Source organism: Pongo abelii, chromosome 6 (genome assembly GCF_028885655.2).
Source record: "Pongo abelii isolate AG06213 chromosome 6, NHGRI_mPonAbe1-v2.0_pri, whole genome shotgun sequence".
Classification (NCBI taxonomy): Eukaryota; Metazoa; Chordata; class Mammalia; order Primates; family Hominidae; genus Pongo; species Pongo abelii.
The window spans coordinates 83,856,792-83,873,566 of record NC_071991.2 but is presented as its reverse complement, the minus strand read 5'-3'; the positions used below and the strand labels follow the sequence as shown (position 1 = coordinate 83,873,566).

Sequence of the window (16,775 nt, the reverse complement as noted above, 5' to 3'; positions counted from 1 at the left end):
TTATCTTCCTTGGAACTTTTTCCCCAACAGAAATAATATATATAGGAAAATGAATGAAAATCACACACTCTTAAGGCTGGGCATGGTGGCTTATGCCTGTAATCCGAACACTTTGGGAGGTTGAGGCGGGAGGATCACTTGAGCCCTGGAGTTCAAGAAAGCCTGGGCAACACAGGGAGACTCCATCTCTACACAAAAATTAATAATAAAATTATCTGGGCGTGGTAGTGTGTGCCTGTGGTCCCAGCTACTCGGGAGGCTGAGGTGGGAAGATTGCTTGAGCGTGAGACATAGAAGCTGCAGTGAGTTGTGATCGTACCACTGTACTCCAGCCTGGGTGACAAAGTGAGACCTTGTCTGAAAAACAAAAAACCAAAAACCTACAAAATATTCAGTGTAAATAATTTCTTATTCACACAGTGCTTATTTTCTAGATTTAGGCAAGTGTGCCAAGAAGGTATTTCAAAAGGAAAATCTAAATAATTTAAATAATAGCTACATGTAACATATATTCAGATACTTTATACCTTTGACTATTCATTTCTCTATCTGTTCTTTCATTCATTTATTTGTTTGCTTCTAAATTGGAGAGTAAGAGTTGGAACAACACAGGACAAGGAAGAGTTGAAAAATTCTCTCTAAGAAACCTGCTTACATGCTGATGATTCACATGCTTGATTCTGTATCAGAGTTTTTTGACAGGATAATGGAAGTATGTAATCTTTGAACAGAAGAGAATGTGAAAATATAATACATTAGGTTTCTTGCATTTTTTTTTTCCCCAATCAGACAACACAGAAGGATTACAAAGTTTTCAGACTTGCACTGGGCCAAAGAAAGGCTTTGCATCTAATTCAGAATCTTTTTATGCTTTGAGCAAACAGTGGCTAAAGCTTTTCCCTAAGAAAGCTGGTCTTCTAAGGACAATTGCCATTACCTGGCAGAAGTAAAGCTCACAAGGAAAGAGTGTAGCATTTGTTGGGTTTTGGACTCTAAATATGAAATTGTCACCTGATCAGGAGGAGGACAGTATACACATTTATCTAGTCGACCAGGCCTAAGCAGGGCAGGGTCAATCAAGTCAGGGCGACTAGTAGCAGCCAATACATAAACACCTAGAGGAAAAAAGAAAATTTTTTTACCAAAATCTGATGACATGATGACATTTTGTTGTAACATTCTATTTCTGTATTTATAATTATTACCCTGTAAGCCTTCTACTCCATCCAACTGAGTCAGCAACTGGTTAACTACTCGGTCTGTAACTCCTGTATTATCATGACCCCGCCGAGGAGCAATGGATTCAAATTCATCAAAGAAAAGAATGCAGGGCTTTGCAGCCTGTGCTCTGGGAAAAACAAACAACATTTCATATTTGAATCAGGCTTCATAGTTGGCAAAGTGATTTCATATATGTATATGAATGTATTTATTTTATGTATTTATATATATTTATGTACTTCTTTTAATTTTTACAACAAACCCTTAAGGAAGGCAAGTTGTATGTAATTACATATAAATATATATAAATGTATTTATATATATTTATGTATTTATTTTAATCTTTACAACAAACCCTTAAAGAAGGCAAGGCATATGAAATTACCCTTGTATTCAGTAAACTGTTGAGGTCAAGGTGTTTATTAAGACCCGTGCCTTCTGGATAGACTAACAGGGATCAAAACCAAAACTGACTCTTAGTCAATAAGTCAAACACTTCTTTGATTCCTATTACAAGTAACCATTTTTATATTAATATATACTTATTGGCCATCCTTCTTTTGTGAAATGCCTATTCATTTATTTTGCCCATTCAAAATTTGGAAAGCTCATTATGTTGGTACTGTTTTGTAAGGGCTCTCTATAAAATATATTTTATTTCTTTTACTTTTTTAATAATTTGAACTTTGACTTTTAGTTTTATTATTAACAAATTTTAATTCAAAAGAAGTGAATATTAATTCCATCTCTGGCGACAGGTGGACTAGATGTCTGGAGAATAACACCTAATATAAAACACCTGTCTTGGTGATTGAAAAAAACCAACAGCTATCTCATTAAATGCATGGCAAGTAAAATATATCTTCTGGGGCCAAAAATAGACCAGAATTATCTGCTACTTGAATGTTTGGCAAAACTCTCCTAGAAAACTGAGTCTGATGTTTGATTTGTGTAAAGATTTTTTTAACTTTTCTAAGTCAATTTTTACGAAGTTATAGGACCACTCAGATTTTGTTTCTTTTTTGCTCAATTTTGGTCAATTTTATTTTTGTCTATGTCACCTAAGTTTTCAAATGTATTGGCATGAATATTTTCATAATATTCCCTTATTATCTTTTACATTTCTGGGATATCTTTAGCTATGTTTCCCTTTTTATCCCTAAAATTGTTTATTCATGCTTTCTTTTTTCTTAATCAAACTTGCTAGAGATTTGTCAATTGTACTTGGTGTTCAAAAAATAAATCTTGGCTTTGTGAGCTTCTCTGTTTTGTGTTTCATTAAACTTCATTCTTATCTTTATTATTTCCCTTTTAACCTATTTTTTAGTTTATATCTATAATTTTCCTAATTTCATGAGATAGATACATAAGTGGTTAACTTTCAACCTTTTTTCTTTTCTAAACATTTAAGGCTATAAATTTTCCTTTAAATCAGTTTTGCAACATCTAACAATTTTAATGGATAGTATTTTCATTATCATTTGCTCCCAAATATTTTCCACTATAACTTCTCTTTAACCCAGGAATTACGTGGAAGAGGTTTATTTTGTTTATGCTTTTTCCTGGTAAACTCGGTGGTGAATACATGAAGTATTCATTTTATTATTCTTCCTTAAGCTGCATAAGTATTTTATGTATATTCTCTTAACTGTGTACTTTATAATAAAATTTTTGGAAGAATAAAACAGTAACTTTTATTTTTAAACTCCCCATAATGCTATCACATTTGAATAATTATTTTCATCCTTAAATACCATCTTCTGTATTCATATGCAGTTTTTTAATATATGCAAAATAGTTACACTCCTTGAAATTAAATTGGCCAGATGGAATATTGATTTATAAGAGATAAATTAGAAACTGGGGGAAAAAAGAATTTAGAACTTACAAAATTTAGAGATAAATTAGGGGCAATTATTTGCTTCATATAAGAATCTACTCTGAGATTTCTTTGAATAACCACTTCGATTCCATTTTGAGGAGTATTTCTATTGTAAATACAAAATCAAATTTCCAAAATTTAATATCTAAAATTTTTGTATTATTTGATGAAACAGAATCCACGTCCTCTAGCTTATTAATAATTCACATAAACCACGGGTTTCAAATATCAGTTCTTCAAAAAACAAGACCAAAAGAAGCACTAATTGATAAATAATAACAGAGTCAGTTACTTTAAAAACATTCATAGGATACCAACCTAATAAAAATATCCCGAACAGCTTGTTCACTTGCTCCAATATATTTGCTGAGTAACTCTGGCCCCTATTGGGTAAAATAAAATTAGAGTTGAGATAAAATTATTTAAAAAGAAAATATAAATTTGGTTTCTGACTAAGTCTAAATGAATCATGGAAATCTTTAATATGATTAAATGGATGTCTTTTATACATTTTTAAAATTAATGTGTGCTAGAATAAATATCATACCACAAGTTCTATGCCTGATGCTTCTGCCCAGAACATTTTCCCCCAGATATTCTCATGGCTTGTTGCTTCATTTTATTTAGAGCTCTGCCCAAATACCACCTCTTCAGAAACCCTTTCCTGACAAGTCCATCTATGACTCACTCCAGTTACTCTAAGCCTCCTTACCCTGCTTTTCTTCCTACATAGGACTTACCACCACCATCTGACAGTGAATTATATACTGAATGTGTCTATCTGCTTATTGTCGCTCTCCACTAGTAGAATGTAAACTCCAAAAAGGCAGTTTTGTTCACTGCTGAATCCTTGTGCCAGAAACAGTGTCTGCCACATAAATATTAGATAATCCTTTTTCCAAGTGAATAAGTGAATGGTGTAAGAAGGGACAAAGTCCCATCTATCTCAAATTAAAACGTGTATAGAGATATGACTTTAATCAGCATCTTCAATTACTGAAACAATTTATTTGCATAGGAGTTAATATATCATTTTTAGAACATGTGGGAAAAGGCCAAAAAAAAAAAAAAAGAGAATATATAATCTTCCCTAAAAGCCAACTAAAAAACCTTTCGAAATAAACTTCCCTGCATATAGCAAAATCAATAATGAGAATAGTCTTTCCTTAAATTGGGATCTTAAAAAAAAATGAATAGGTCCTAAAGTCATCTCTAGTGAAAAATCACTATCTCCAAAAGACCAACTACTGATCAGGATATGGGACCAAAATAAGGAATTTCTAATATTCAACCACATAGATATCTATTAACATAATAATATTTAATTACATTTCCTCAATACAGTCAAAGAACTATAGGACTAGAGGAGCGAACAAGAAATAACTAAGGCAAGGCCGGGCACGGTGGCTCTCGCCTGTAATCCCAGCACTTCTGGGAGGCCGAAGCTGGTGGATCACGAGGTCAGGAGGTCGAGGCCTGCCTGGCCAACATGGTAAAATCCTGTCTCTACTAAAAATACAAAAATTCACCGGGTGCAGTGGCAGGCGCCTGTAATCCCAGCTACTCGGGAGGCTGAGGTAGGAATCTCTTGAACCCAGGAGGCAGAGGTTGCAGTGAGCCAAGATCATGCCACTCCACTCTAGACTGGTAACACAACAAGACTCAGTCTCAGAAGAAAAGAAAAAAAAATAACTAAGGCAAAATAACAGGAACAAGGCAATAACCTGGCACTTTTAGTTTCTCCATCATTGCCAGTTTACAAAAAAACATGATAAAAGAGTAATTTACAACTGGGTAAAACCCAGTTATACATTACTAAACTGAGCTGGGCACGGTGGCTCACGCCTGTAATCCCAGAACTTTGGGAGGCCAAGGCAGGCAGATTACTCGAGGTCAGGAGTTCAAGACCAGCCTGGCCAACATGGTGAAACCCCATCTCTACTAAAAATACAAAAATTAGCCTGTAATCCCAGCTACTCGGGAGGCTGAAGCAGGAGAATAGCTTGAACCCAGGAGGCAGAGGTTGCAGTAAGCCAAGATTGCATCACTACACTCCAGCCTGGCCAACAGAGTGAGACTCCATCTCAAAAAAATAAAAATAAATATAGAAACAAATAAATAAATTACTAAACTGATTTATAAATCAAGTTTGAATAAGGCTAGAATAATACACGATTCCTTTGTCTTGGAATCTAATTGCCCTTTGTTAAACTAATATTGCTGATGTCTGAAATTATACAGCTAAGATACTGGATCTGCGACCACAACGACACACCAGTGGTGAACTGTGAAGCATTACCCAAAATGATCTGCTAGCATGCCCCTTAATTACCACACTCACCTTATACCTGAAAAAAACTTAGAACTAGTCTCACTTTGACACAAGCAATGGTGAGATATAGTCAAAAGTAACAGAACCATAAAAACCCCAGCTTCCTGCCTCAGTATGGTCTCCAGCCTCTAGTTGTCTACTCTCTTTAAGAATGGTTTGCCCTTTTATCTGAGTATTTATGTATTAATTCTGTTCACAATGCAGGAACATTGCCTTAAGCAAGAACATAATAAGCCCTACAAGAGAGAGGTGGCTCATTATTCAATTTCATACAACTTTTAATAGATGGATCACTGCTCCTACTAGCTTTCCAAATGTGAGACTAGCCCACAATCAAGAAACATAATGGTGTTGGTAAACAGGTGGAGAATCAGGAACCCCCCACATTGCTAGTGGGAATGATGCAGTTGGTGTGAAAGACAGTTTGGTGGTTCTTTGAAAAGTTAGAGAATTACTCTAAGACCCAACAATTCTACTCCTCAGTTTATACCCAAAAGAAATGAAAACATATCCATGGAGAAATTTGTACATGAATATTTACAGCAACATTATTCATAATAGTCAAAAGGTAGAAACAATTCAAATGTTCACCACTGATAAGTGGATAAACAAAGTATGGTAACATTATTCAGTCATGCAAAGGAATGAAGTACTGATACATGCTACTACCTGGATGAACCATGAAAACATTACCTAAGTGAAAGAAGCCAGACACAAAAGGTCACATATTGCATGATTTCTTTTACATGAAATATACAGAAAAGGCAAATCCAGAGACAAACAGCAGATTAATGGTTGCCAGGGGATGAGCAGAAGGAGGAGCGGAATGAAAAAGTTTTGAAATTAGAGAGAGGTGGTGGTTGCATAGCATTGTGAATGCGCTAAATGCCAGTGAATTTACACTTTAAAATGGCTAACTGCATTTATATAAATTTTACCTCAATAAAAAAAGAAGATAAGTAGACAACATACCTTGACACTTATAAAATTCATTCTACTCTCTCGTGCAATTACCCCAGCTAGTAAGGTTTTTCCTGTTCCAGGCGGACCATACAACAGTATTCCTGTTCTTTGTCTTATGGGCAAGTTTGCAAATAATTCTGGATACTGAGAAACAAACAAAAAAAAATATGAAAAAGAGCTCAAGTCTAAACAGAAATGACTAGGTAGCAGCTAAAGATTAATGTATAGAAAAAAATATTCAGATGGTAATCATGACCACCTTTCTTTAGTAACAGCAAGTAGAACAGTAGAAAATACAATTCCTACTAAAAACTATAAATGAACTCAAAGGAACTACTACAAATTTTTTCCAATTAAGAACACATTCAATATAAAATGCATATAACTACATCAGAACTACTGTTTTTCCTGTTTTATTAAAAGTACTACATTTAAAAAGTACAAACTAATCTTTTAACAAGTATAGTGCCTTTCATGGATATGCTTCATGGGGCAAGTTATGAGAGCTGTGTACATTTAAATCTATTCAATCAAAGATAGTAAAATATCCCAAGAGTCTCCAGGCTGAACAAATAATCGACTGCTTCTCAAATTACCTTTTAAGGCACCACTGCTCGAGAACAAGAGAACTTTTTGAACAGGTGAGCCAAACATGAGGCTACTGTCCGCAATATCCTGGTCTCCTTTATTAGGTATGCCTATTTAGTTCCCTCTATTGAGAATATTCCCACTCACCTCTACCTCTGCTCCAATCTGAAAGAAGCCCAAAGTCAGCAGTTACGCATATAGTCTCCATGCACTGTATCTGGATGTACTGAATCTCCATGTACTAATGCTCGATGCCCCATCCCAGCATCGGGGTCATGATCCTGCTAGCTAGTACTTCCATACCCATGTTCTCTCACACTGGTTTTAATAGTCCTGGGCTGCAATCAACATGTCCCAGGCCCCAATGGCCACTGTTCCCAGGAGTTGCCATGCAGCAGGGTCCTTACCCATTTTTTTTCCTCACTCCTTTGCATGGGTCCCTGATCTCATGCAATGATCTTTGCCTCTCAGATCTCTGATTAAAACACACTACCTCCTAGACTCTACCATCTGATTTTCTGAAGAACAATCTACATTTGTCTCCTTTATCCTGCTATCTGCCTCGTCTATGCCTGCCAACTCTGCTTTTCAAGGACTGACATCCCGGGTCTAGGAATCTAGCTTCACCCATCAGTCCTGTGAACCTTGATAACTCTTCTACCTCCTAGTTTATTCCTATCCATTTCTGCTCAAATCCCAGCAGACAGTTCGTCTTGCTTTACTACAATTTGAATGATTAAAGCAAACAGAATTATACATCAAAATGTATTTACTGTAACTATCACCTCAGCTTTCTATTATAAGTTTCTTATGGTCAAAGACTGCATCATACACATTAAAATCTCTCAGCCTGGGCAACATAGCAAGACTCCGTCTCTACAAAAATTAAAGAGTTAGCCGGGCATGGTGGTTCATGCCTGTAGTTCTAGCTACTGGGGAGGCTGAGGCAGGAGGATTGCTTGAGCCCAGGAGTTTGAGGTTGCAGTGAGCTGTGAGTGTACTCCAGCCTAGATGACAGAGTGAGGTCTCAACTCTAATAAAAAATTAATTAATAAAATAAAAATGTGTTAAAGTACCTAAAATAGTGTTAGATATTTATTTGGTAACTCAGTAAACACTTGTTGACTCACACGGAGATTGGGCAAGCTAACACATAAAGCCAAAGCCAATAATACAGTGGTTCTTCTGGGAGTAAGTATTCACTTTTTCTTTTTTTTTTTTTTTTTAAACATACCTTGGCAGGTAACTGGATAGTATCCATGAGTATCTGCCTAACTTCATGTAACCCACCAATCTTGTCCCAACCCAGGTCTCTAGGTTTATGCAGGTTGACGCTTCGCAAAGATGCAGGAATAAATCCGTGGAGAGCCTTTTGGAAGTCCAATGTTGTTAAAACTAATTCTGTTTAAAAATAAACAAAACTTCTTTTACTAGTTATATTTCACTACATGAATTTTCAAAATATGCCATCATCTTAGCTGCAAACACTAATTTTCTACTCAAATAACTGCTTATTCAAATACTACAATGGAATATATTTAATTCTTGTCTTACTACAATTACATTTCTCCACAACAGAAAAAGATTCCAAGTTCAGGTTTTAATAGTAAAACATACTTTCTCTGGTGGATATACTCTGATGAGAGAGTCGAGAATGTATGGCTCGATCCACAAGTACTGTAAAATCTCTAGCCACAAACCCTCCAGTTTCTTTAGCTACATGCTGCAGGTCAAGATCGGTGAACTTGTTTATATCACAGTTCAGTTTATTTTTTATTACATTACACAGAATTTCACATCTTTGTTCCTAAAGAAAAAACACAAAATTCAAATTTCCAATTGTATTCAACTGTATATTTTAGAATGTATATTTGGAGAAAATCAGGTTGACAAATCTATAGTGACAGAAAGCAAATTGGTAGTTGTCTGGGGATGGAGCAGGGGAGGAATGGGTGGTAAAACGGCTAGGAGACTTCTGGAGTGATGAAAATGTTTGTTTCCTTAATTGTGGTGATGGTTTCATGGCATCTACATATGTTAAAACTGATCAAATTGTACACTTTATGTGAGTTTGTTGTACTTAAATTATATCTCGATAAAGTTGTGAAAAAAAAACACATTAATAAATGATTGTCATTTCTTCTCCAATAAGAAGCATTTTTAGTAATATATGGTTCCTTTAAGAATTTTTTTTTTTGGTTCCTATAAAACTTATTTCTAAAAACATATTCAATGACCAATATCTCAAATACCATTCTATTATCCTTAATAATAGATATAATATCTTTGTTCTTCAATAGCAGTTAACTAGCACAGGGTCTGAACATTTAGGGTAGGTCTAGGTGAAAATTTTAAAGAATTTAGAATATGTTTGCCAGTCCTGGAACATATTTCTTTCAGCTCACTGCCACTAAAACCCTCATGAGTTCCCAAAGGGGACTAAGTGCCATTACGTGATGGTGGAAAAAAAAAGTTTAATTAATGAAGTGTTTAAAAGCCATCTATCTATTTCTCTCTGTTCTTTCTCATTCAAAGAAATACCATTTTCAAAAAAGTCATTTTCTTGGAAAGCACATACTAACATTTCAGGTGGCTATAAATTATAATTTATGCCTCTAGCACAATATGCACCAAATGTTGACTTACATATCCTTAAAATCATTAATAGAAGCATAAGTTTAAAGCCACAAATTACTAATAAAATTGAAAAATAATTTCTATAAAAGGGACATAATTCAATAATCCTTACAAGTAGTGTATTACCTGATTAGGAGGCTGAATGTGTTGGACGCACTGAAATATGTGAACTCCTTGAGCAGAAACAAGTAAAGGATGTAGAGATTGTTGAGACTGACTTGTGGCAATCAGTGCAACCAAACTTCCCATGGAGATAAACTCTTTTATCATATCATTCAAAGCTGGAATTAAGCAATATAGTGTAAAAGCTTAGGAAAAATAAACATGAAATTTAAAAATTACACATTCATTAAAAATAATGATACTCTAAGGTTGACCTTTAAGGTGGAGTATGTATGGTATCACTCTTTCATGTCTTTAAAAAATGAATCCATCTAGTTATTCCCTGATTTATCTATCAAGGACCTAATAAATCTAACGGACGCACAAGAGGTACTGCAAACTCAGATCATATACTCAGAGCAATGTCTAGTGAGGTTCCCTACTCGTGGATCTTATGAAATAAATGAACAAATGATAAAAATTTGTCTCTGAAATAAATATTCTAGAAGGGTGATAAATTTCCATACTGTATTCTGTTTGTTAAACAAAATACAGCTCATATTCCTATGACTTCCAGAACAATCTCTTCCTACCCCAGGTCTTGTAAGGTTTCATATGAGAAGGTCAGAACTGAAATAGGCATTAATAATGTACATCTGAGTCCTGTCCTGACTTAGAAATCTGCAGCACTCCCTTAAACACTGGACTAATAGATCTAGTATAAGAACAGTAACAGATCAAGTGTAAGATTAGTAACACCAGTCCTATAGATGCTATAGATTTCAAAATTTGAGATGAACACACTAGGTAATAATAATCCAAGCCACTCTTAGTTGCATTTTATATCTATTTCAGCTCTTAAGAACCTTGAAGCAAGTCAATGCTGCCAAACCCTCCAACCTCACCTCCCTAGCACTCCTCTCCTTGCACTCTAAGCTCTAGTCAACAGGGTATTCCCCAACATATCATTACTTCCTGTACCTCTGTGCTTTTGCCTGTAGACCACGCTTCCTTTGCTTCTTTATTAGCATGAAATTGGTTCATGCTAATTTCTACTCTTCCATCAAAACTCGGCTCAGTTGTCAACTCCTCCAAAAAGCTTTCCCTGATAACTCTTTATCCCACCTCACCCCCATTTTAGGTTATATGCTCCTACACTACTCTGTGTATACTTCTCGCATAGCATATGTTGTCACCTCCTTGTTGGTCACCCTGGTCAAATTAATCTCTCTGAATTTCCATTTATTGACCTGTAAAGCCCAGGAAATATCTTCATATAGAATACAAAGCAATCCAAGAAAGCCAAGAAAGGGATGGCTACTCATACACAGTAGCCACCATTATTAGTATCGTTCTGTACTAATACTGTTCACCCTTCTTTTTCTCTTAGAATTTGAGAATACAGACTGTGCATAAGCATTGGACAAATATTTGTCAAATGAACAAAAGAGTAAATCTGTAAATTAAACAATAAGTAAGGGAGAATGAAAAACCTTAAAGGACTAACCATGAAGTTGCAGAATTTTCACACTGTTTTTACTCTACCAATTTTGCTAATACAGTCTATAGGACAAATGTAGAATGCTATCAAGGGCCTCAAACACAACACTTAACATAACACATATATTATTCTCTGAAGAGAGTAGATTTATTGTTAAGACTAAAAATGCTGACTGACAAAAGAACAAGACCTTAAGCCAGTGGTGGATGCATTTACCATGAGCAAGCCGCTGGCTCTGCACCGCATCAGGACTGTGCTCGTGTTCCGGGACAGCAGGCAGTCCAGCAATGAGGTCAAGGTCATCCAGCAGGATAACAGATGGCTGCATCCACACTGCCTCTGAGAAAGCCACCTCTAGGGTTTTTTGTATGTTTTCAAGCCTTTTTCCTTAATACAGAAGATATGAAATGGTTTCATTATCATTTCGGTGCTGGGAAAGTTCAGGTTGTCCTTTTGAAAGCACAAGAAAAGCTCAATATTGATATAACTATAAAAATTTGATCTATATTTTATTAATATACCCATCACAAAAACTTGTTCATCATTAACATGGTTCAATTAATACAGTCTCAAAGCGTGCAGTAAAGTATCAAATTTTATAAAACCCAGAAAAGGAGGCCAGGTGCAGTGGCTTATGCTAGTAATCCCAGCACTTTGGGAGGCCAAGGCGGGCAGATCACTTTGAGCTCAGGAGTTTGAGACCAGCCTGGCCAACATGGTGAAACCCCATCTCTACTAAAAATATAAAAATTAGCCAGGTGTGGTGGCATGCACCTGTAGTCCTAATTACTAGGGAGGTTGAGGCACGAGAATTGCTTGAACCTGGGAGGTGGAGGCTATAGTGAGCCGAGATCGCACCACCCCACTCCAGCCTGGGAGGCAGAGCAAGACTCTGTCTCGAAAAAAGAAAAGTAATATGCTACTATAATTCCTGTATGCATATATTCATTTATACCCAGTTTCACCCCATTGAGAATTTTAGATGGCTTACCACAAAATAAAAAAAGTAGGATGTGGGAAAACATAAGTGAGAGTAAGGGATCAAGATTCATGTAAAATCAAATGCAAATGCATCTGCCTAGAGATCCTGGAGTTGCTATATTTGAATCACAAATTTGGCTTCAAACTTCCTGGTGAGTTACAAAGTTTAAATTTACAAAGAACAGGAAACACACAAGTTCATGATTAGTTGGAACTATATGATAATGGTACCCAAGGGGGAAAAATTAACTGTTCAAAGTAAAATCTTCCCAATATTTTTTAATTGAATAGATAATAATATAAATGTTAAGGACTTTAAAAGTACAAAAGTGTTATATGGTAAACTGTAATTCTCCTCATTGCTGTCCACAGCCTCCTATTTTCTCTCCCCTGAAGCAACCATTCTCCCAGTTTCCCACAGCAATTCAGAGATCATTTATACCAATTAGAGTATATTCTAAGTACTAATTTTTCAGAGTGGTGTCAGTGAGCACTTTCAGGAATGTAGTCTACAAAAAGTTCTGGCTAGAAAAAAAAATAGGCCTCCATCAAATATGGAGAGTTTTAGAAATTTTATCAAAAACATTAGAAAGCCAAAGACTTAAAATTTCTAAGAAATTTTAATGACTAAATGATAAACAGAAAAGTTAAAGACTAGATGATATGTGTATTTATTAGATTGACAGCATTATGTATAACATTCCTGTCTTTCTAATGAAAAAGGGATTTATTTAGAGTGTTACCATACTCATACCTCGTAAAGCTTTACAGTCAACTCTCTCCACATGGGCATCCAGTTTGTCAAATGCTTCTTTACAGATTGCTTTGGCTAAAGTTGATTTTCCACTTCCCTAGAAAATAATTGCTTTATAGGAATTCCCAATATATTCAGTCACAGAAATAGTTTCTGTCATTGTGGCAACCACCAAGATTCAGCCTCAATTTTATACAACCTCTTCCAAGAAAACAAAAGAAGAGGAGAGAATACTTCCCAACTCATTTTATGAGGCCGGATTTACACGGATAGCAAAACCAGACAAAGACAATACAAAAACAGAAAACTGCAGACTAATCACTTTCAAACTTAAATGGACAAAAGCTCAACAGAACATTAGCAGATAAAACTCAGCAATGTAGAAAGAATGATACACCACAACTACGTGGTATTTATCACAGGTATGCAAGGCTGGTTCAACATTTGTAAGTTACTCAACCCTATAAACACCTTATAGCCTAAAAAAGAAAAACCATATAATTGTATCAACTGACACAGAAAAAGGGCATGGAGAACATCAGTCTTATTTGTTATCACTCCCCCAACACCTAAAAGCAGACACACAGAAATATTAGTGAATAAATGAATGCTTTCCATATGTCGTATAAACCCTATATAATAGATGGTCAAAACCCACCCTATATAATAGATGGTCAAAACCCAAAGAAAGATAAATGAAAAGTTATTAAATGTTACAGAAAAATGAACACACTTTAACCACTTACCTTTCCTCCTGTGAGTAAAAGAGCTCCATTCCTAAGTCCTGCAACAAGAGACATCAGCTGCCGAGACAAAGGGCGTCCCAGGAGGCTATGAGTGATGTGCTCCAAGGAGGATACGCCTAAGGAATTCACTCCTCTGTAAAAGATATACATAGTTACATGATAAAAGACTGAAGCAGGATAAAATTTAGCTATAAAAAATTGCTGAATTTTGGCTTCCCAGTGTAGTTAATTCATTTAATTTTTTATCTTTTTTTTTTTGAGAAAGGGGCTTGCTGTGTCATCCAGGCTGGTGTGCAGTGGTGTAAACCCAGCTCCCTGCAGCCTCAAACTCCCTGGCAAAGGTGATCCTCCTGCCTCAGCCTCCCAAGTAGCTGGGACTTCAGGAGTGTAACACCACACCCAGCTGATTGGTTTTTTTTGTGTGTGCATTTGTTGTAGAGACGGGGTTTTGCCATGTTGCCCAGGCTAGTCTCCAACTCCTGGGCTCAAGTGATCCATCTGCCTCCGCCCTACAAAATGCTGGGATTATAGACATAAGCCACCATGCTCAGACTAGTTAATAAATTTTAAAGGACTAAAATCTTAGAAATTGTCCCCTACTTGAGAGAAAGTATACTGATTAAAGTCGAATCTGAATCCAAGCTTTTTTTTTTTTTTGAGACGGAGTCTTGCTCTGTCACCCAGGCTGGAGTACAGTGGCATGATCTCGGCTCACTGCAACCTCTGCCGCCCAAGTTCAAGCAATTCTCCTGCCTCAGCCTCCAGAGTAGCTGGGATTACAGGTGCCCACCACCACACCTGGCTAATTTCTGTATTTTTAGTAGAGACAAGGTTTCACCATGTTGGTCAGGCTGGTCTCAAACTCCTGACCTCAAGTGATCCACCCACCTTGGCCTCCCAAAGTGCTGGGATTACAGGTGTGAGCCACTGCGCCTAGCCTCCAAGCTTTTAAAATTAGTTTTATTACTTTTAAAATATGCAGTTACTAAAAGTTTTGCCCTAATAGAACTCCTTAAGGAATCTTAACACACACAAAAAAACACCTCTAGCCCCCAAATGATTTAGTTTAGTAATCAACATAATCATAAATGGGTGCTTTTGAAGTACTGAGGATAACGAAAAACTTATTTCCTCTTAAACATTACCTATAAAATCCAGTATCAATCTGTAGATTACATTTTACAAACATGAACTTTAAACTACTTCTTGACTTTGACTGCCTGCCACTTTATATGATCACATGAGAGTCTGAAGAGATTTTACTTTATGCTGGGCGCAGTGGTTCACGCCTATAATCCCAGCACTTTGGGAGGCTGAGGCAGGCAGATCACTTGAGACCAGCCTGGCCAACATGGTGAAACCCCATCTCTACTAAAAATACAAAAAATTAGGCAGGTGTGGTGGCACATGCTTGTAATCCCAGCTACATAGGAGGCTGTTGTGCAAGGATTGCTTGAACCCGGAAGGCGGAGGTTGCAATGAGCTGAGATTGCAACACTGCACTCCAGCCTGGGTGACAAAGTGAGAGTCCATCTCAAAAAAAAAAAAAAAAAGAGATTTCATTTTATATTAATAAACACTGTGCTATAAACATTTTGACTTTATGGTTTAATCCTTTTACTAAAACATTTACAGATTATACCATTCTAGGAAATCAAATCACTACTACTACATCTACCAAAGCTTCTGTGAAGACTTCTAAGAGGTAATGTTTATAAGAGATTCTCACATTATATAAGAAATATGGAAATTAAGAGGAGTTTAAAAAAACATGTTTTATATTTTATCTAGCCCTACTTAATCAAAAGAGGAATTTTAAAAATATTTGTTTTAAAAGTTGAGAAAAACACAAATAATCCAAATTATTACAGTAATACAAGACAGTGAAGGAATAACTTAATTTGAAATATTTTTAAACATTCAACTAATGTTTTTGGCTTTAACTTTTAAAATGTTTTTATTTGTTCTAAGAATTATTGTTTTATTCAAGCATATATGATCCAGGTGGTATCTAGTTGCTTTCTTCTCATCAATCAATTCTCAAAGTAAAATTTCTAATAAGCTTCAGACTTCTTGTTATCAAAGAAGACAAGGTTATCCCCTACCACCAGGGATGGATAAAAACATAAAAATAAAGAAAAAAAAAAGACGACAAGGCAAATTATAAGCTAGGCGTGAAGATAGAGACAATCCTTGAAAAAATATCTACTAATGCATTAGTAAGATCACTGATTGACATTAACATCTACTTTAATATTTACATTGAAAACTCTGCCAGATATAATGTTAAAACATGTCTCTAAACATGCTAGTTTGGCCATAACTTCTTACCCCAAAGAGCTCAGCTTTAAAAAAGGAAGAATAAAGTCAATTTCCTCACTGTTTTCTTCTTTTACCATAGGATCTAGAAGGACCTACAGTTGCAAGGAAAAATCAGTTTTACATTTCAAAGTATGTCTTTTGCACGTTTTTCTCGGGTCCCAGAAAACTAAATTGCTGATTCTGTTATACCAGAGAGAATAGATAAATTATGCATGCAAGATCATTATTTAAACAGCCTTGACAATAACAATGTACCCATCCAGGGAACATAAATATTTATGGTCAACAAGCAGAAAGAATGTTACTGCCTTAATACATTTTACAGATATATTTTTATTTATAATTTTGATTTGTGTCACAATTATCCTTTTCACAATTCTTACATTTGTATCTTCTCCAAATGGTATTCAATAATATTTCAAAAATAAACAATGTCTAGTTCCAAAACACTGAAATTCTAAATGACTAGAGTATCTTCAATTTTATAATGACAAGAATGAATGCCCTAATCAAAAAATAATATTGTAAAAAGACCACTCTTGACTGGGCGTGGTGGCTTATACTTATAATCCCAGCACTTTGGGAGGCTGAGGAGGGCAGATCACTTGAGGTCAGGAGTTCAAGACCAGCCTGGCCAACATGGTGAAACCTCGTCTCTACTAAAAATAAAAAAAATAGCAGGGCGTGGTGGCATGCGCCTGTAATCCTAGCTACTAGGGAAGCTGAGGCAGGAGAATCACTTGAAC

At 35.8% G+C, this 16,775-nt stretch overlaps 1 protein-coding gene across 5 annotated transcripts in view; it reads right to left on the bottom strand.

Annotated features, from left to right (window-relative positions):
• Positions 1 to 16,775, bottom strand: part of PEX1 (peroxisomal biogenesis factor 1) — a 41,365-nt gene that overhangs the window by 6,228 nt on the left and 18,362 nt on the right. For 3 of the 5 annotated variants that reach the window (XM_024250284.3, XM_054559485.2, XM_024250286.3), the window contains 11 exons: positions 16,039 to 16,121; positions 13,708 to 13,840; positions 12,962 to 13,058; positions 11,443 to 11,613; positions 9,750 to 9,904; positions 8,604 to 8,793; positions 8,221 to 8,387; positions 6,408 to 6,542; positions 3,422 to 3,486; positions 1,206 to 1,348; positions 1,012 to 1,115 (listed from right to left, as the gene is read on the bottom strand). In XM_024250284.3, coding sequence (XP_024106052.1) covers positions 1,012 to 1,115; positions 1,206 to 1,348; positions 3,422 to 3,486; positions 6,408 to 6,542; positions 8,221 to 8,387; positions 8,604 to 8,793; positions 9,750 to 9,904; positions 11,443 to 11,613; positions 12,962 to 13,058; positions 13,708 to 13,840; positions 16,039 to 16,121 — 1,443 coding nt within the window. Of the gene's footprint in view, positions 1 to 68; positions 1,116 to 1,205; positions 1,349 to 3,421; positions 3,487 to 6,407; positions 6,543 to 8,220; positions 8,388 to 8,603; positions 8,794 to 9,749; positions 9,905 to 11,442; positions 11,614 to 12,961; positions 13,059 to 13,707; positions 13,841 to 16,038; positions 16,122 to 16,775 lie in introns of all 5 variants that reach the window. The other 2 variants (XR_008527110.2, XR_008527111.2) reach the window with 2 other exon arrangements.